Genomic DNA, 20,724 nt, shown 5'->3' with positions numbered 1-20,724 from the left:
AGAAATCCAAGATAAAATGAACGCCCCAACATGCACTGCACTCCCAAGACATTAAAACATCAAATGTCTTTATTGTCAAATCAGTCTGACATAAAAGAAAACCCAACACAACCACTGACATTCAACATAAACCAGGATTAGATTGGCTACAAATAATTTTAATAATTAAAACATATGACAATTAAATATGGTTTCATTGATTCTCCTGTTACTAAATATGAGTTTAATGAAAACTTTGCATTTAGTAGTTTTTGGAAGTATGATCCAACTGAGTGACAAGGCTGTTAGTTTCACCAGCAGATGTCACTAGTGAGCAATGAATGAAGCATCGAGTAATTAAGTTTTTTGAAAAGCAAAGGGTTGGAAAGCTTCATTGCTTCATGAGGCTTCATCTGCCCATCACTAAGCAATACTACTATCAGATAACCAACTCACCAAGGAATCAAGTCAGTGGGTTCACAGATTTGCATCAGTTTGTGAGAAAGACGCCAACAACAAGCCACAATCACCGTGGAAACAGGTTGGAGGCTTTAAATAAACTGGCAGAGTTTGGGGCAACACAGGAAGTGGGCCCGCAAAAATAAAAGTCCTTGACTAATTGCGGGTTACAAAAGGAATATGGAGTTTAATTTATGGATTATGTATTGAAAACACTGCAAAAAAGGCATAGAAAGCAAAAGAAATTAGCAGAAATAGCACTTGCCTTTTATTTATCATTTGTTTTACGATTTATTTAAATCAAATCAATCAACCATGAATGTGCGGGTTACTTGGGTTGAAGTCCATGCCTGTTGTGTTTCATGTCAACGAGCCAATTAGAAACATATTTGTTAAAAAAAAAAACAGACATGTTTAATTAACATATTTTCTCCACTGTAGTTTAAACATCTTCAGACATCAAATATATAAACATGACAAATTAGAAAAGGCACAAAACAATTTACTTTCTATGTCAGTCATCATGCAGGCTGACAACTTAGCAACATAATTTAAGGACAAATTAATGTTTCAATTAAAGTACAATATTTTTGCATGACTTTTCTTTATATTCATTATAGTAGTGGATGTTACATATTTACACTCAAATTTTAACAATAAATTAGTTTATATATATATATATATATTTACTTTGTCTAATTTGTTCTCTTGTTTTGGTCATCATATTAACTGGGAGGGGCTCCTCTCCCACGGCCTCGGCCCCGTCCAGCACCCGGACCCGGCCCAGGTCCTCTTGGCCCTGGTGGCCGGTCTACCGGTCCTCGAGCGTTTGGGTTGGAAGAAGCCAGAGCCACATCCTTCTGTAAGTTTACTCCTTTACCAGCAGAACCAGGTTTAGTTTTGGTGGGTTTCGCCTCTGGTTCTGGTGGTTTTTCTGCAAAGGAAAACTTGGCTTTAGTTAATGTTTAGCTGCTAACATTCCTTCTCATTAGCCGTGACGGTGGTTCTGGTGTGACTGACCAGGTTCCGACGGTGGGCTGAGGGACCGGTTGGGCAGCAGGTCCTCCAGGTCTTTCATGACCTGGTTGGTGCTGTCTTTGTTATTTCTCCGGTTCTTCTCTTCATCACGGGCCTGGACACAAAGAGATGGAGGGAAAAATGAAAAGTTAAACGCTTAGCCAACAATGGAAAGGGAAGCAGGGAGGTAACAACTTTTCCTTAATAACTGGACAGACATTAAGTGATTCCTGTTGGATAAAAACACGTTTTCACCATTAAAGCCATTTCTCTACTCACCATCTGCATCTTCTTCTTCAGCTCCATGTTTGAGTTTTGGTAAGCTTTGGAGACTGAGTTCAGGTAATAGATGGCCAACCTGGAAGAGAGAAACTGGATTAAAGAACCGTTTCTTTGGCTTTGATTTGACTGGTGAGTGTAGATCAGGCTTTGGCGGGCCGGATGTGGCCCCCGGGCCTCCAGTTTGACACCCTCACTTACACCATGAGCAGCACAGCCGGGATGATGAGTCCGGGATTCGCTGCGTAGCTGAACAGAGTCCCCATGAAGGCCGGCAGGTCCAACCTGATCGTCTCCATGATCACATCGAACATCTTCGCCCTCCCACTGCAGAGACACGCAGACAACCAGTAACTAGTTACATTTACTCTTATACATTTACTGGTGTAACTTCTTTAAATAACTTTACTTTGACTACGCTGTACTTTGAGTTATTTTATTATGAAGTATTTCTACTTTTACTTGAGTAAAACTTTTGGATTTTGTACCCAGTGAATGAAGAAAAAACAAAAATCCACCAGGAAAAATTTTTTTTCGTCAAAATATAAATTTAAGTGGAAATTTTTTAATTTTATAGATGAAAAAAACAATATAAGTAACAAAAAATAAAATTGGGCAAAATAATTTTTTTCTAAATCAGTTTCTTTTAATATAAAACTTTAACAAAACCTTCAGGTGTGTGTCTGTGTCTGGTGAATTTTTGGTTAAAACATGTTTATTATTTATTCAGTGGGAACAAAATCCAGAAATTTTTACTAAAGTAAAAGCAGAAATACTTCATAATAAAATTACTCAAGTAAAAGTAGTTAAAATAAAAGTAATTTTCAAAAAAGTTACTCAAATGTAAATGTAATCAGTTACATTTACTCAACTCAGGTTATTTGAATTTGTCATTTTTCTCCTTGAAAAACCATCATTTTGAGTTTTCCAATTCAAAAATTTTCAACTGTTCAAACTCAGAAAATTTCCAAAAGTCAAGAATTTTAGACTAGATTAATCTCAGAATTTCATTTTTTCTAGCAGATTTTTGACTTTTCAAACTCAGAAATTTCAGGGTTACTTTTACTCTTTTTGTTGTTGTTTAATAATTTTTTAGAATATAATATTTGTGTTCTCTGCCCTCTTAAAGCCTCGGCTGGTTTTGTTTACCTGAAGGGTCCACAGTCAAACGAAGGCGGCAGCGTCATGATGGTGTAAACGACGGGCAGCAGGCTCAGGAACAGGATGAGCAGCAGGAGCCCCATGTAGAAGTTGTTGGACTTGGAGGCTTTGAAGACTCTCTCATGTGGGACGTTGGTGGCCATGACGGCCCAGCACTGGTAGTACATGGAGCTGAGGAGGCGGAGCACGTTGATGCCCACGAGCCCCGGGGCGTAAAACGCTCCCATCCTGCCAGAGGAAAACGCAAATGTGACTCTAAACTCAAGATTAAAGTCAGATTTCTGAGAAAAATGATCCAATAGCAAAATCAAGTAACCTTCAGTTGTAATTAAAATGCTACATATATCACATATGACTTAAAAGAAATGGAATTTGTAATTTAACACCTTGAAATTGGATCTCTGTCTCTTTAAGAAACTCCTGCTCTTTTTGAAGCTCCGCCTTCCCAACATGGCTCTTCTATTAACCCTTTAACAACCATTTTACCAGAGAAGTAGCTCCTATAATGAGCTCAGCAGGTGTTTGCTAATTGCTGCTGGCTAGTCTGAAGGAGCAGAGTGGGGGAGGAGCTATGCCTCGAAGGTGGAGCTAACCCCATCCTGGAGTTTTACACAGCTGAATGGTTGTCATGGAGATTAAAGGACATTTCGAACATGAAAAAAACCAAAGCAACCCTCCAGGTTTGTTTTTGATGTGCTAATAACATCATGACATGATGTAAAGCTAAAATAAGTTTATTTTTTATGAAACTGCCTCTTTAATGACTCTACTTTATCATAATGAAACAAACCATGAACAGAAACATGGAGAGGAGTTAAACTCTGACGACGTCTTTAGTTTTTACCAGATCATCCCCTGGTTGAAGACCAGTCCCAGAACGTTTCCACTGATGTCAAACTCTCCGTACGACGGCTGAAAGTGATCAGACAACAATTACCAAAACAATTACCAACAAGACAGATAAATGAAACAATCAGTGGTTCCACCTGAGATATTTACAGGTGTATTGAATTATATTTAGAGAATTATTTGGACCTGAAATTAAAGTGAGACTAAAATATATTTCACATAAGATCTGGTGTTTAAATACTACAATTATTAGGGCCATTGCAAATACAAAAAAACAACAAAGGGGTAAATTTCGTTAAGAATGTGTTCTTGCATTATATCTTGAAAATGGTCTCAAAACAACAATATTATCGTTTATTGCGATAACTTCTGGGACGATTTATCGTCCTACTTGTGCTATTAATTACCAGTTTTTATTCAAAGCAAAAACCTTCCAGCAACTTCAGGTTGATCAACTTTAGCATGAAACCTTTATTGTCCAGGTTTAACTCCCATCTGATGCAAATTTCAGTCAGAATGCAGATAAACTCTGTGTGTATTTTATGTGTTTCTCCAATACAAACCAGTGTTTCCAGTGACTTACAAAACCAGCTTCCAGGTCCCAGCACCAGCAGTAGTTGAGGAACCGAACAATAACGGCGCGGGCGAAGTCGCCGATCAGGATGGTCAGGTAGGTCACCTGGATGTCTGAGACGGTCAGCTTCACAAACTCCTGCAGCACAGCAGGATTTACAGGAACAGTTACATTTCATCTGCATTTCATATAAAACTGAGATACTTCAGCGTAAAAGCATAAAAACCAGAGTCAGATAGCAATTAGTTACATTTACCTGAGTAACTCTTGAAAAAAATTTACTTTTTTTCTTTTTCTTTTACTTTTACTTGAGTAATTTTACTATAAAGTATCTCTACTCTTAAGCTGTAGCAAAAAGCAAAATCATGCAAAAGACAATTTTTTACAAATCAGTTTCTTTCAATATAACAACTTTTGAGACTTAAACTTTCATAACTTATTTGTTTTTCATTCAGTGAGTAGAAAATCCAGAAAATTTACTCGAGTAAAAGTAAAATTTGGTTAAAAGTTTAATTAAGTACCAAGTAACTGATTAAGTCAATCACAGACCTGCAGTTTGTGTTAAAGTTTTATAAAAATTTTATTGGAAGAAATTGATTTGGAAACATTTATTTAGCCTGATTTCGCTATTTTTGATATTTATATGAATTATTGTCATTTTTGTCTTTAAAATACCAAAATCTCCACTTAACTTTGTATTTCATTCTGTCTGATGATAATATTAAATATTAAATGATTGATCAGTTATTCAGTACTTCAGTAAACGTTTTACCAAATATTTTTTACTCTTAAATTTCTGACTAAAACAAACTTTCACGGTAAAATAATGAATGTTATGAAAGATAAACGTTGTTATCGTTACTATGCCGACGAGCGTCTCCCAGCAGGGTCCTCTGATGACGTCGGCCGGGCTCATGGGAGGCGGAGTGGCGTCCGAATCGTTGAGCATACGTGTGTAGTTAGCATAGTACTCCTTCATGGCCCAGATGGAGGCGTTCTTGATGGACTGTTCCTCCTCCAGCTGGAAGGAAAAACAACCCAGTCAGTGGTCAGGTTTCTAATAACGGCGAGAAAAAAGGCTTAAATGCATCAAAAACTTTTATTTGATGTTCTGTGTGGAACATTTTCACTACGTTATAAAGACAAACATATCCAGTTAGCCTCCAGTGATACAGATATATACCCTAAACTAACTGGATACCAGTATAATCCAGTCACATGATACTCAATGATAAACTGTCAGAAATTTCTGAAATTTTTAAGTTTTTTTTAAAGATTAATCTCAAAATTTCAGAAATTTTTCTAGCAAGTTTTCAACTTTTTTTCATCTGTGACAAATATTGGCAAATCTAGAGCAAAAATATATTTTCTTGTTGACCGTGGCGGCCATCTTGAATTTTTCAGTGGCTAACGTTTTTTTGGGAACATCTGTCTTGTTGCATCCACATGTGAAACATTTTACTGAGACATTCAATTATCTGCTGCATCATTTGGTAAAAACAGCAAAATGGCCAAAGCGCAGCTAGCATTAGCGCTAGCATACCTTACTGTTGACCTCATCAAACAGGGCAAACAGGAAGGTGTAGAGGTTTCCCAGGAAGAGGGCAAAGATGCGTCCCAGCTGCCACTTCAGGGCGATTCGAGGATGGTAGTCCTCCAGTTCGGCGATCGTCTCAAACAGAGGCGGACACACCAAACCCAGCAGGGACATGATGATCTCCAACTGGTGAGACACGCCACAACCATCAGCAGAAACCAGGAGTCTTTGTTTTCTCCGGGTTTGTGTATCTAGAACTTCTTTACCTCATTCTTCTCGTACCAACTCAGGTCATCCCTGGTGGCAAATTCCTGCGATCTCTTCACCACAAAGTAGATGAGGTAGCCGCTGCCGCCAAGACTGCAGGTGATCAGGAAGTTGGCCAGAACCCGGAGAAACCGCCGCAGGTGGATGTTCTCGTCCTTCTGGTTCTCTTGCTCGTCTACGATGGATTCCTGTTCTTACCGAGAAACAACGTTGGCGGTTGGTCAAAGTTGTGGTCTGAGAATGTCATCCCAGAGGCTGTGAGGTACCTTAAAGCTGGTGGTGATGGAGGCGTACTTGTTGTCGGCGGTTTCGGCATTGCCGATGAGGTAGTCCCAACTGGTGAACATCTTCCAGGCGAAGGTGAACTCGCCTTCTTCTCCGTCTCCTCCGCCAACGTCGGCGTTTTTAGCCATTCTAAACAACCAACCAGAAATAGACTGCCACTAATTGGCTTTGGCCATTGAATATGAGGTGAGGTTCTGGAGACTCACGTCCGGATCACCAGCATCAGGCTGTATCCAAAGCTCCCGATTCCCACCAAAAGGTAGGACAGAGGCAACCTGAACTTTAGCGGACCGATGGTTCTCTTGTCGTCGTAATATCCGTAGAACAGGACCGAGTATTTACAGTATCCCTGAAAGGTAGAGAAGGGTTTTCAGAACAGCAGGGAGTTGGCCCAGTGGGTATGGTAGCTTTCTCTTATGGAAGCGTCAAAGTCTTCTCATCTTCTGAGTAGAAGATTTGGGCAATGTTGCCAGATTGGGTGGATTTCCATCCAATTGGGTTGGTCACATCATTGAATAAAGAGCTTTAGCATTAGCTTCCATTAAATACCTTATTTATGTAGAGCTTTAGAGTTACCTAAACTAATGTTTCTGATTACTGATTTAGGGTTAGCACAGCTAACTTTTTTGTTGTGCACTAATCACTGAAGTAAGAATGTTTCAACCGATAAAGCAACAAATAATCTTGCGTAAATGTGGGACAAACAGTCCCACTTTGGACCGTTTGTAACAGCAAAAAGTAAAACCTTTTGCAACCTGATAGGGATTTTTTGGTATTATCATTTTGTTGTTCAGGTTAAAGTGTTCTCCTCTTTAAACTGTATGTGTGAACTGACCTGGAAGTCACAGCTGCCTGTTATCTTCATGTGAAACAGTTTGACCGAGATTTGAACCGGGCTCAGATCATGGGACAGATGTTAAATTGTTTTACGACCTTTGCTGTGTTTAGGTAAAATGTTTTACGACCTCAGCTGTTTCCTCTGCTGTCTATCTTGCCTATCCTCCCACTTTGAAGTTTGATAATAAAAGACAAGCTCTACCCAAAGATTGGCAGAACGCTCTGTGAACGGCTCGTAAGAGCAGCTCACCGTGTCTTCTCCTTCTGCAGATGCTTGGCTAAAAACTCATATACGTTGTCTGTGGTTCTCTTTTTCCATCTAGGTTTCAGAAAATACCTAACAGTTGGTGCCGTGACCCGGATCTCAACATACCCGTTTCGCTGACAGACAAAGGACGACGCGCTGAAACCGTGCACGGCCAGAGTCAACAGAACCTGGAAACAAAGTCCCGGGAAGTGAATTCTTCGCCAGGCCAGCGTCCTAGGTCCAACTTTGTCTGCCAACGACGGATTGACGAGATCCGAACTGACAAAACGAACCAACAGAAACGTGAGTAAAAATAGCTGTTCGGGTTTGAGTCCCAAAATCGGGTTTGAGTCCCAAAATCGGGTTTGAGTCCCAAGGAAGGAGAGGTATATTTAGAGCCCCTCTCCGGATGAGGAAATCTCTTTGACCCCATAAAGCCTGGCCCATCAATAATAGTCTTAAAGCAAGAAGAATAAATAAATAAATAAATAAATAAATAAAATTTGCCAGGTCATTTGTTTTACATAACATATGGGGTTAAAGGGATCCTCGCGTAGGCAGGGAAAGGAAAGAGAGGTATTTTAGAGCCCCTCTCTGGATGAGGAAATCTCTTTGACCCTATGAAACCTGACAAAAAAAAAAATAAAAAAATAAAAAAAAAAAAGAACAAAAGTCAGAAAATTCTAATCTTTTTAGAACTAGGATGATCGTCATGAAGTACAAAACCTAGGGTTAAAGGGATCCTCGCGTAGGCAGGGAAAAGGAAGGAGGGGTAATTTAGAGTCCCCCTCTGGATGAGGTGGCCCTTAAAGGGATCCTCGCGTAGCAGGGAATATTATTTTTTTGTGTGTGTGCAAGTGTGAATGGTGCTCAACATTGAGAGTAAACTTTCTGTCCTCGGAATTAGAATCCTAGGTGAAGAACCGGACCAGAACTAGTCTGGCCTAGAAGACTGTTCTTCAGGGGACACTAAGCGCTCACTTAGAGCACTCTCTTTGAAGAAAAAGCACAAAATATCAAGCCTTTGTAAGCTAATTGCAGTACTGAAATAATGGGAAATAAATGTTGTAATTCCTCACTTGCTGAGGATCTAAGAAGGGATGAAAATTACGCTGTCCAGACTTCTTGGTGGCATGACATACATGTCAAAATGGAAAAAAGAGCAGCACTTAAAAACTTATTTGTAAAACCAGAAGATAATGAACTCAATGCAGGCAGAGAAAAGGCCATAACATTGCAGGGAACGCAGGCTCCTGCAGCCACCCCACCCCCAGCCGCTGCTGCCGTTCCGTCTGCTCCAGTCCCAGCAGACAATAAATCAAGCATTTCTGCTATTATTGTTTTTCATATAGATGATATTGAAGAATTAGAAACTTCTGCCTTGTTCCAAAGCCCCCGTAGGGGACGAGGCAGAGGCAGTCAGAGGGGAGGGAGACCCCTTAATGGGACACCAAATAATCCTCCAAAAGATCCAGAAGGTTGCTGGAACTGTGGTGATTTTGATCACTGGGCGAAAGAATGTAAAAAGAATAGATGGAATAACAGAAGGGGTGGTGGAGGAAGAAGACGGCAGAGGCTAAACTCCTCAGCTTGATCAGACTCTACCACACCCCAAAAACACAAACCACCAGACCAAATTGATGAAATGCTAGAGACATGTGCATGCAGTTTGGGACACGTTAAGTAAAACCATAAAAGAAATTGAATTCCTGTAAGAAATCAGTGTATGCAAAATAATTTTTAATGTTACTAAAAAATTTGGTTTAAACCTCACAAGTGAGAAATAATTTGTTTTAAGAAATACGGATGTTTGTTTTGTTTTTTCTTTTTGAGCATTCCTACACCTTTAAAGAAAAACCAGTAAAGAGAGGTCTCACTGAAATAAAAACATGGGAACAACTTCTTTGTATGCTAAAAGTGGAATCATGACATTCCTGAAGGAGGAAAAGCAGGAAAAATAAAACTAAATAATAAAATTCTCCTCAGAGAACGATGTTTAATGTATAGTGTCATAATTTAGAGTAACACCGAATTGGTGCCATGATCTTTTGGCTGTATATCTGGAGGGGTCAGCGGTCAGAGTAAGGTACCGACCTGGACAATATCCAGCCTCAGCAACTCTCTTAGGCCTTGAGAGGAGGGCTGCCCGCTGACTTCACAGTCTGCAGCACTGAGATCAACAAATTTAGAGAAATCCATTGTTCTCTGGTGAGACGTGTCTTAGATGAAGTTAACTTAAACGTACATTCTACATTTTACAAGTTAATGGTGAACATGATGAAAGAGACTACAGCTTTTAACATGTTTCATGTTTATATGTGTTTGAATAAGGAAATGGTTTATGACTTCTTAAAAAGTTGGATAATAAGTGGCTAAAAGCTATACGATGAAAAGAAAAGAAAGTTATAATTGACTCTTATTTGCTTCTTTCCTTTTCCTCTGTCTGAGCCTCGCTGCGCTGCGTCTGACCTCTGACCTCAGCTCAGATCTGTCCTGCCAATCAGATGACTCCCTCTTTCATCACCAGCCAGTTGATAAAGAAGCGAAAAAGGACAGGACGATTTCTACCAACTGGACACTGAAAGCACTAAAGTGTCCACTGGTCCTAATTCCTTGACATCTGGGAACTGCCATGCAGCAAAACTACTGTATGGAGTCCTGCTAGACGTTTGGAAAAAGACAGCAAACTGAACTGTTTGCCGCTTGTTTCATTGGTGGACAAAGGGACGGTCTGGACAACTTATAAATAATCCAACACCGGCAAGTTGGACTGACAGGGAGCAGGAGAAGAGACAGAGGGGGGACCAGCTGCAGCGACGCCAGCAGCAGGAGCCGGAAGCGAGAAGTGAGACAGGAGAAATGCGAGATAAGTTATACACACACACTGCTGTGATACACACACTGCTACAGTAATGAGGACTTGCTTGCTTACTTACTAGCAGGAAGGAATTATCTATTTAGAAAAGAACATTTTGAAGGTTTTAAGGTACAATGTTAGATAAAAATCTTTCATTTTGTACCCATTAACTCAGTCCTTAACAGAAGGACCAGTGATCCTCTTAGGGCCCACGAGCCATAGATTGGGAAACTGTGAAGGAAAAAACTGTAATGGTTAAAAGTTAAGAAAGAAAAAAAAAAAAAAACTGAGTGTGATACGGCTAAATTACACCAACTAAAAAGGATTAGATTCAAAGCTAATAATGATTTGCAAATGTTTTATTTTCTTTGAAATAAATATACAAGTTTGGAACTAAATTAAACATATCTAAGTGTTGAACTTAATTGATATTGCAGTGTTGAAATACTATGAAGTATTTCTTTGCATTTAACTGAAACACTTAACTTAGAGTTTAATTCTATAAAGAATCTACAGATTGATTGGGATTGTATTTATGTATTTTATATTGAGATGATTGACAATTATTTTGAGACGAGAGAAATTTTTCTGCAAAATTGAGTAACGGATAAAATTATTGACCATTTAATTTACAATATAAAAAACTTACATTGTAAACTTGTCTGACATGCGAGGTTAAGGGAAAGTCTGAGACTTTAAGCAACCTTGTAAACGGCTACTAAAAACTGATGATTGTGATTAAAAGCAACATTTTCTAGACTTCAGTCTAGAACATTTTAATCCAGATTTGATTGATAGTCAATAAATTCAAAAAGAAATGGAAAATTAGAGGATTTGAGGTTTTGGTTTAATTTCAGGATGGTCATTTTTATTTAGAAAGAGTTATGCTTTGATGAATTTGATAACATCTACAGGGAAACCAGTCACCCATGCATCCTTGCTTAAGAATCTTTTGCAGGCCATACATTTACCAGCTGAACTAGCAGTTTGTAAGTGTGCAGCGCACACCACGGGACAGGATGAGGTTTCAAATGGCAATAGATTAGCTGATAAAGTAGCAAAGGAAGCTGCAACTGGGAAGCATGGGGGAGACAATTTCTCAATACAGACAGAAGGTCCTCAAGTAATAGACAAAGCTGTGTTAAAAGACATGCAAGATAATGCTCCAAACGCAGAAAAACAAATGTGGATAACTAAAGGGGCGACACTGAATGATGATAACATTTTTTCAGTAAATAGAAGCCGGTCCTTCCAAACTCTCTATTTAGAGCGGCAGCGATTTTGACACATGGACATTGTCATGTGTCAACAGGGGGGATGATCTCTATGCTACAACAGCATATGGATTCAATTCTTACTTAAAAACTTTTTGTACTGCATGTCCAGTTTGTGTCAGAAACAATCCTCAAGGAAACATTAGACCAAGAAGAGGAAGTTTCCCAAAACCCTCATCCATTTCAAACAACGCATATGGACTTTATTGAACTCACACAAAGTGGACCACATAAATATTGTTTGGTGATGATTGATGCTTTTTCTAAAAGAGTTGAAGTAGTTCCAGCAAAGCCTGCTTTTGAAATAATTTATGGGAGAGCTTACATATTACCTCTGTTTGCTCCAGACTTACAGAAAGCTGATGAAGAACAAACATTGGTAGATTATATGATCAGGATCCTGAAACAGAAAGAGGTGTTAAATGCAAATTTACTGCCGTCTGACTGTTCTCCTCTACAGGAAATAAATAAAACCACCCCCATCCAGCCAGGAAACTGGGTCTACATAAAGGTCATCAAATGCTGGGAAGGACCCTTCCAGGTGCTGATGACCACACCAAACAGCCGTAAAGATTGCAGCTGGATACATCTAAGTCACTGCAAGCTGCAGAGAGTGTTTGAACCCCTAAGTAGGCGGAGGGAGGAAGGCCGGACTTCAAAGGGGGGCTATTTTTTAGGGTAGCTCGTCTCAAACCCGGTGAAGAAACGCTTAAGATTCCCCCGTCTTTAGTTTGGGGGTTCTGACATCTCTGTGCGCCGAGCAGCAATGGGGACTCCATATGCCAGATGGATCTTCTACTGCGCTGTGACTGCAGCATCAACCTGTGGTGGAAACTAATGAATAGAACCGCGTACGAGGGACATGCTGTGGACTGCTATGTGTGTGCGCAGCTGCCAATCGCCACACACAACTCAGGTCTGCGTGTAGGACACATCACTGATGACAAACAGATGTGTCTCTATGGCCTGAGCACACAACCACGACTCAGCGTCCCCATGCCTAAGGGATGCAAATGGTGTAAAAATGACTATTCTGTTCTACTTCGGATAGGAGATGCCGCGAAGGAACTTTTTGGATCTATGAACTGTTCCTTTAATGCTGACGTATTTCCATTTCCACTAACCGCATGGAAAATACCAGAGACCATTTCTTTAGCAGGAGCTAAACCCGGGTCTCTGAGGAGCTGCATGTTCAACAACGGACATGTTTCTCTTGGGATGTTACCTTGAAACTTGTGTAACAAAGTTTACACCCACTGTGAACCGACACAGGATTTCATCGACTGCACAGCCTGCAGGGGTCAAAGGATGACTCCACACTGCAAAGTCTGGAAGGACAACCCAGACTGTGACAACATGCTTCAGGAGAGGAGTTTCAACATCACAGATCGGACATTGGACGACAGGAGACAACGCTGTGCAGTACCATAGTGCCAGGAGACTATGGTTCACGGGTGATGGCAGGCTGGTACTTCCTGTACCCGATTGTAATCATCGGGAAAGGACGACACATTCTGGCTGCCCGCTCCAAGCGTGATGCCTGAGGTCAAACGCTGGGGAGGCCTCACAACAGACACTGGAGTTCCATGAGAAATCAGGATTTGGACCGGAGGTGAAAAGTTCATGCAGAGCATGTTCCCAGGAGTTGGATTAGGAGAAGTTCAGGACCACGTTGAAATCAACAGATATGGATTACTGCAACTCATCAACAGCACACACCGGCTGGCAAACGGCTCCATGAGAGGGCTGACTGAACTGAGAAACATGGTTTTGCAAAATCGTGTTGTGCTGGACCTGCTCACAGCCTCTCAGGGAGGTGTTTGTAAAATCATTGGCCCAGCGTGTTCCTGACGAAACAGGAACTGGTGGAACTATTTCTGATGCTCTACATGGCCTGGAGGAACTTAAACATTGTGTAGACGGTGCTACGCAAGGATCACATTTTTCTTTTTTGATTTGTTTTCATGGTTCATGTCTGGTCCATGGTGGACTTTACTGTTGAAGCTCGTGACACCTATTCTGATTGTTTCGGTTCTGTTCTGTCCTTTTCAGGGTTGCATTATTCCATACCTACGAAGTATGATGTTTAAGACAATTAACACAACTGTTGTCAGTTATCAGCTAGCAAAGGCATCCTATGAGACGAATGAAGATGACTTGTTTCGAGATTCTGACGATTTTCTGAACAATGATGATGTTCTGTAATCACTGAACGGATTAATTCATTTGCTGAATGATTCCTACACCAAAAAACATGTGAAAACAAGTGGTGTTAGGGATGAGAAAACTGCATTTGATTTTTTGCTGTTTCTTTCTTTTGTTTTTGTTTATTTCATTTATTCATTATGTTCATTGTGTAATTTTTATGTTTGGACTAGGACAAAAAATGTATATATTTTGCATTTCTTGGTTCTATTTTGTTTCTTTTCTTTTCTATGCTTGGCTTTTGACTACAGTTTATACACATGGTAAAATGATAAACAGGGGGGAATGATAGGGATTTTTTGGTATTATCATTTTGTTGTTCAGGTTAAAGTGTTCTCCTCTTTAAACTGTATGTGTGAACTGACCTGGAAGTCACAGCTGCCTGTTATCTTCATGTGAAACAGTTTGACCGAGATTTGAACCGGGCTCAGATCATGGGACAGATGTTAAATTGTTTTACGACCTTTGCTGTGTTTAGGTAAAATGTTTTACGACCTCAGCTGTTTCCTCTGCTGTCTATCTTGCCTATCCTCCCACTTTGAAGTTTGATAATAAAAGACAAGCTCTACCCAAAGATTGGCAGAACGCTCTGTGAACGGCTCGTAAGAGCAGCTCACCGTGTCTTCTCCTTCTGCAGATGCTTGGCTAAAAACTCATATACGTTGTCTGTGGTTCTCTTTTTCCATCTAGGTTTCAGAAAATACCTAACACAACCCTAAAGAACCGATGATAAGGGCAGTTCTTCTGCTTGGAAGGAAAATATAAAGAAAGGAAGAAATAAATGTCTTTTCTTATACTCACATTGAAGTCCATGAGAACTGAATAATCCTGAGCCGTGTCCTGCTCTGCTCTCGGTACCGTCTTTCTGGGAATGGACCCATAAGGAAGACCCATGAGGACCTGGACAGTTTGATGTAAAAAGTTAATTTCTTCTCTTTTTTACAACGGCCTGTTAGGTTACATTTCTAAGTGTGAAAGGTCGCAAACTTGGTAGAAAAATATGAAAACAAATTGAAGAAAAATAACTTGGAAATGTTTGGGATTGAAAAGTCAAAATTATTCAAGGATTTTTTTTTTATTTCTAAAGTTGTACATTTTTTACTTTTCACAGTTTTTTATTATATTATATATTATATAATATTATGAGATTAATCTAAAAAGTTCAGATTTTTTTCTAGCAAATTTTCAACTCAGCTCTGAAATTTTACTTTTTTGTAGAAAATTTCTGAAATTAATCTAAAAATGTTAGTCTTATTTATCAAATTGAACTTTTTAAACCCTTTAATTTCCACGTTTTTTTTCTAGACAATTACTAATATGGAACTAATTTTTTTTTGGTTTTTTTAAGAAAAATTTCAACTTTTGAATCTCAGAAATTTTCAACTTTTTTTATAGAAATTTCTGAAATTAATCTTAAAATCCCTGAGTTTTTTCTTTAAAATTTTAGACCTTTGAAACCCAGAGATTTTCAAGTTATTTTCTAGAAAATTTCTGAGATTCATCAAAGATTTTTGGTAGTTCTTTGGCAGAAATGTACTCCTTTTGTCTGTTTACAATAACTTTCTGAACTGTAGTAACTCACCTCAGGAATGACGACGAGTCCAAAGGTGAGACCAAACAGGACGAGATTCATGCCGTACATCCAGCGCAGGAAGATGAAGTAAGAAGCGACTGATGAGCCGAAGTGGCCTAAAGATTCAGAAACACATTTTTAAATATGGCGTTTACCGAATCCGATTCGTTTTCTGTTAAACTAAACTTACTTTCCACCTCTTTAATCTTCCTCTCCCAGGGGATGCAGGCTGTTCTGAAATTCTCAAAATCTCTCTGAAACTTAATCCATTTCTAAAACAAAACATGACAAAGCACATAGTCTGAAAACGAAAGCTAAATCAAAGAAAATAAGACAAAATTTAGCTGTTTTTTTTTTTATCCTAACCTTGGTCATCATCACTTTGTAGGCGTACCACTTCCTGCCTTTTCCTTTCCCCAGAGCGCCTTCAAACTTATCCACAAATTGTTGAGCTTCCCTGCAGAGCAACATATAACACTCAATAAACTCCAACAATATGCAGATGATGCAGTGGTTGGTTTATAACAGTTGCACACAAAAACCTCAAAAACATTATTTTTAAATGTGTAATAAATTTTAGCTTATTATATATATATATATATATATATATGTATATATATTAGCTATTAACTTGATGCTCTTGGGCGCCCCCTGGTGGTGTGGAGGTCCTAAGCAGCTGCTTAAGTTGCATTGATTTGGTCCGGCGCTGTTCACATTGACACAAACATTGAAGAATCTGAGTTTTTGTGACGTTACTTTAAAAGAACGAGCCTCCGCTTCATCCGCCAAGGCTTGTTTCTGATGGTGGCAATCAGCTTCTTCTTCTCCTCCACCTCCTCCATCAGCCGCGCCATCTCCCCCTCCGACATGGACTCCTCCTCCTCGTCTGAGTTCGAGTTGGAGTCCGACGAACTGCAGGAGAAATGGAGCCAAGTTAGTTTTTAAACGTAAGAAATTTAACGTTCGCTTCCCAGTTTAAAGCAAAGTCTGTTAAAAGTGACCAGAAAATACATTTTAGGAAAACAACTTGTATGGAGCTATATGACAGTCATATTGATAAATTTATGTTCACACTAGAGGTGTGCCGATCGATCGGCCACCGATCATAAGGATGAAAAAGTGAAAAAGTGTATGATCGGTGATCACCGATCACGGTCTCTTGTTGCCGATCACACAAACCGATCACCTGCTTCTCATTTCTCAGCCTGCCTGTGCAGCTGGTCTCCTCTTTCCTTCACTGCGCAAACGCGCAGCAACAAATCCTAAGCGATGTGGAACTATAACGCACTGAGTGAATGGGGAAGTTTGCGTGTTGCGGTAGAAAATTGAAGCAGGTCAAACTGCATCAACACAACGAATTCAATACGACATAAAAACAATGCCATACTTGACGAAGTTTGGCTACATCGAGGCTCACTGCAGTAAAAAAGACATATGGAGGATCAGATAGCAGGTAAAGCAGTGCACAGCTACAAACACTCACCCGGATTAGCATGACGGTCAGAAAGCTAAACAAATAACCCGCAAAATGATTTAAGTCTTTGAGTTGCGATGTAAGACGCTGGTTCTGCTCTCGCTGTTGAACCGCTGCTACGCGCTACAGGTAGTAATATTTCACAGACGGAGCGCCGCTTCTGCTCCACCTGGTAGTGACTCTCACACCAAACCTCAGCTTAAAGCTGCAGCATCTAACCTAAAAAATACATTTTACATACGTATTAAAGCTTTCCTAACATGAGACAGATAATCTCTAAAATAATAATTGATCTTCTCCCTGTTTTGCATAATTACTCCGCTCAGACAGAAACAGCCAATCAGAACTAGCAGTAATCAGCTAGCCGCCATGCTATCAGGAAGTTTTCATTCAGTAACTCTGGATTGTTTATTGTAATGGATCCTGTATTTGCCTTTGAATGTTAAGTTTTATACTTGCATTTTTTTGGCAATGTTGAGAGGTTTTATTTTGGCTCTTTGCATTATTTAGCCTCTTCAGAGCCTCCATATGTTATCAGTCTGTTAAAGATAGTATTACCGATAGCAGTACAATTTGCACAATGCCTGTTTTGTTTAGTTTTCTTGGAAAAAGTTATTAAAAACAAGTTTTTGTCTAAATTAAGGTGAATTCATGGTTCCTTTTTCCACATAATGTAACCGGTAGTGTTTATGATTAAAAAAAATAATAATGTGAACGATATCGGTGATCGGAATCGGTATCGGCAGGAAAAAACCTGATCGGCACATCTCTAGTTCACACAGATTTTAAACCTTTATTTAACTTGCACAACTTTTGTTACTACATCCCTTTTTCTAAGCCTGAACTGAAAAAAAATTAAATGTTTTCAAAGAAAAACACTCTGCTAGTTTTTGGTTATAAATTGATGCTTTTTGGTGTCTGAAAAACGAGTAGCTTCAAAAACCTCCTGAATGTAATATCACAAATCACGCGGCACCGTTTCCTAGCAACCCCAGCGGAGTTCCGCCCGTTACCTAGCAACCCCAGCGACGTTCGGCCTGTTACCTAGCAGCCTCAGCAGAGTTCAGCCCGTTATCTAGCAAGCAAAGCAGAGCTCCAGCACATTTCGTTAGCTGGTTTTACCGCTGTACAATGGCTGCTGGAAAAGACAAAGTCTTTTGTTGTTGACTTGCCATCCAGAAATCACTTGATGCATTCTTGTTGGTTGTGCAGGAGGTTCCACTTTTGCTTCTCAAAGATGTACAGTTGTATAGATAAAAGCTTATTATCTAAAAATGTTGTTTTCTAACCTGTTCAGAGAGGAATAATGGGTCACCTTTAAAGGACCGACTGTAGTACTCAGATCATCCACCAGAGGGCAGCATGTTTGATTAAAGGGGAGGTGAAGGTTTAATATTAATACATTCTCCTACCTGTCACCCTTTTTCTTCTTCTTCTTCTTCTTGTCGTCATCTTTATCTTTCCCTTTGTCTTTTCCTTTGGCGTCCCCTTTCTTTCCCTTCCCGCTCTCCTCCTCCTTCCCTCCTTTCTTCCCTCCTTTCTTTCCTTTCTTTCCTTTCCCATCGTCGCTGTCGTCTTCATCACTGTCTTGAGCTTTGCCGCCTTTCTTCCGGTTCGCTGCTCCTCCTCTCTTCTTCTTAGGAGACTCATCTTCGCTGTCATCATCATCATCGTTGTTCTTACCCCCGCCCCGTTTATTGGCGGGCTTCCTCCTGTTTCCTCCTCTTCCTCGCCCCTTTGGAGCTTCATCTTCATCGTCGTCCTCTTCATCGCTGCCGGCCTTCTTACCTCTTCCTCTTCCTCTGCCTCTTCCTCCTCCTCGTCCACCTGCCGGCCTCCTGTTCGCTCTCTTCCGGCTGCCGCCGTCTAAACATTAAATCACATTAAACACAATATGAAATCCTGAGCTACAGAAGCAAATTAGAGCCAATTTAGACAGAAAAAAGGAGCAAATTTCTGCCAAAAAACTTTTTTGTAGATTAATCAGGAATTTTCTAGAGAAAAAAATCTGAGTTTGAATATTTGCTTGAAGATACAAATTTTGAGACAAATTTCAGAATTAAAAACAACTCAGAAATTCTTAAATAAATCTCAGAAATTTTCTAGAATTTTCTAGAAATTTCAGAGTTGAATATTTGCTAGAAAGAATTGCAGAAAACTTGGAAGTTAATTTCAGAAATTTTCTAAAAAAATTTTAAAAAAACTTGGAAATTTTTTGAGTTTGGTTGAAAAAAACAGACATTTCGATATAAAGCTCAGAATAAAAAAAAACCTCTCAAAATTTAAATAAAATTCAAACTCAGACGTTTCCAAGTTATTTTCTAAAAATTTTAAAAGATAAATCTCTAAATTCTGAGTTTTTGTAAAAAAAATTTGGGGATTTTTCGAACTCAGAAATTTGTTTTTTCTACAATAAAAAACTTTGAGATAAATTTCAAATTTTCCATTTTTTTCCAGCAAGTTTTTTTACTTTTCAAACTTCAGAAATGTTTATATTAACCTCAAAGTTTCTGATTATTTTGGTGGAAATGTACTTTTTTTCAAGAATCTACAACGGCCCTTAATACGCCGACATCGTGATCAAATTATAAAAGTTTTTTTACTCACCATCGCTGTCGGTCACATCTTCATCTATATCGATTTCAACTGAGGAAAACCGTGGATGAAAGAAAAGTTTTATTTATTAAAGGATTCATTTTGACAAACTTGTATGCAGAATTTATAGAAAAATATAAACTGCAAAAGCACAAAATCATATTTTGTTTGGTTTCTGCTGCAAATATCTCATCACACTTGAAATAAGTAAAACTTGCTTAGAGGTGACATTTTATCAGCTTCTTGTTTTACATAAATAATTTAATATTGATGAAAAAGTTCCAGTTCCACTGGCAGATTACTTCACATGTAAAAACACATTTTCCATGTTATTAGTGAAAAAAATCTGAAAGTGGCACCAACTTTTTTTACTTTACAAATTTCTCAAATTAACCTCAAAATTTCAGGGGGTTTTTTCTACAAATTTTCTCTTTTGCAGCTCCGAAATTTCCAAGATTTTTTCCAGAAAATTTCTTAGATTAATCTAAAAATTCCTGGGGGGTTTTAATAGTAAATGTTTGATTTTTCTCATTCATAAATCTCCAGTTTTTTTTTTCCTTGAATATTTCTGAGAATAGTCTGAAAAAAATAAGCAGTTCTCAAATTTTCCGATTTTTTAAAATAAATTTTTTACCTACTCTGCCTAAGATAACAAATAATTTAGTAAGCGACTGAATAAATAAGAAATCAATCAAAAATAATCAGCTGCAAACCAAACTCATAATTTAGAAATCTTCCCAAAACAAAATCGAGCATATTTCAAATGAAACGTGGTTAAATTAAAGGCAGATTCCAGTTTTCGCCTCACCGTCCTCAGCCGCTGCGCTTCTTCTCGGCATGATCCTCTCTCTTTCCGTCGCCCTCCGTCTGCTCTGCCTCGGCTTCCCGCCCGAGCCCAACTCAGGTGACTAACAGCTCTGTTACCATGGCGACGGCCGCACGCAGGTGACAAAGGGCGTTTTGTTGTGAGGTGCAGATCTGTAAAAAATAAATTAATTTAAAAAAAAAAAAAAGGTGATAAAGTAAAACCTCAGCTTTATTTCTCAGAGTGGGGGGTCGTGAAAAGGAGGCAGTCCCGTACCTGTCCAGGTGTAATGGACAGGTACGGGACAGGGTGTTCCTTTCCTGGGAACAAAAAGTTGGTAAAGAGTCGCTGAAACACTCTCACTCGGTCTGTCACCCGAGAGGACAGCGGCAGCCATCTTAAAGTTTTAATGAAGGTTTAGGTTTCCCTGTGAGAGGCTCATTTAGTGAG

At 39.2% G+C, this 20,724-nt stretch overlaps 1 protein-coding gene and 1 long non-coding RNA gene across 2 annotated transcripts; one reads left to right on the top strand and one right to left on the bottom strand.

Annotated features, from left to right (window-relative positions):
• Positions 1–833: 833 nt before the first annotated feature.
• tmc2a (transmembrane channel-like 2a) lies at positions 834–20,637 on the bottom strand. The gene is made up of 21 exons (XM_081613337.1): positions 20,551–20,637; positions 20,278–20,447; positions 19,482–19,520; positions 18,287–18,740; positions 16,157–16,312; positions 15,767–15,857; positions 15,591–15,672; positions 15,410–15,516; positions 14,629–14,727; positions 6,614–6,756; positions 6,389–6,536; positions 6,122–6,310; positions 5,862–6,041; positions 5,181–5,339; positions 4,328–4,456; positions 3,740–3,807; positions 2,884–3,123; positions 1,936–2,061; positions 1,735–1,813; positions 1,459–1,570; positions 834–1,372 (listed from the first exon to the last, which is right to left on the bottom strand). The coding sequence occupies exons 2-21, from the start codon at positions 20,306–20,308 to the stop codon at positions 1,164–1,166; spliced, it is 2,841 nt and encodes a 946-aa protein (XP_081469463.1). The 5' UTR covers positions 20,309–20,447; positions 20,551–20,637; the 3' UTR covers positions 834–1,163.
• On the top strand, positions 1,553–2,954 carry LOC145554064 (uncharacterized). The gene is made up of 3 exons (XR_014090100.1): positions 1,553–1,642; positions 1,756–2,084; positions 2,864–2,954. It is a non-coding gene; the product is annotated as an uncharacterized LOC145554064 (long non-coding RNA).
• Positions 20,638–20,724: the final 87 nt, after the last annotated feature.

Source organism: Poecilia reticulata, chromosome 12 (assembly GCF_904066995.2).
Source record: "Poecilia reticulata chromosome 12, P_reticulata-male-v2, whole genome shotgun sequence".
In the NCBI taxonomy this organism is placed as follows: Eukaryota; Metazoa; Chordata; class Actinopteri; order Cyprinodontiformes; family Poeciliidae; genus Poecilia; species Poecilia reticulata.
The sequence above is the reverse complement of the archived record's forward strand: the minus strand, read 5'-3'. Positions and strand labels throughout refer to the sequence as shown.

What these genes read in the sequence shown, in the direction of transcription:
- tmc2a (XM_081613337.1), bottom strand. Translation starts at nt 20,308, where the DNA reads ATGCCGAGAAGAAGCGCAGCGGCTGAGGACG. An exon ending in AAGAAGAAAAAGGGTGACAG is followed by an intron (nt 16,313 to 18,286) that starts GTAGGAGAATGT and finishes TTTCTCCTGCAG; the next exon opens with TTCGTCGGACTCCAACTCGA. An exon ending in GGGAGACGCTCGTCGGCATA is followed by an intron (nt 4,457 to 5,180) that starts GTAACGATAACA and finishes GCTGTGCTGCAG; the next exon opens with GAGTTTGTGAAGCTGACCGT.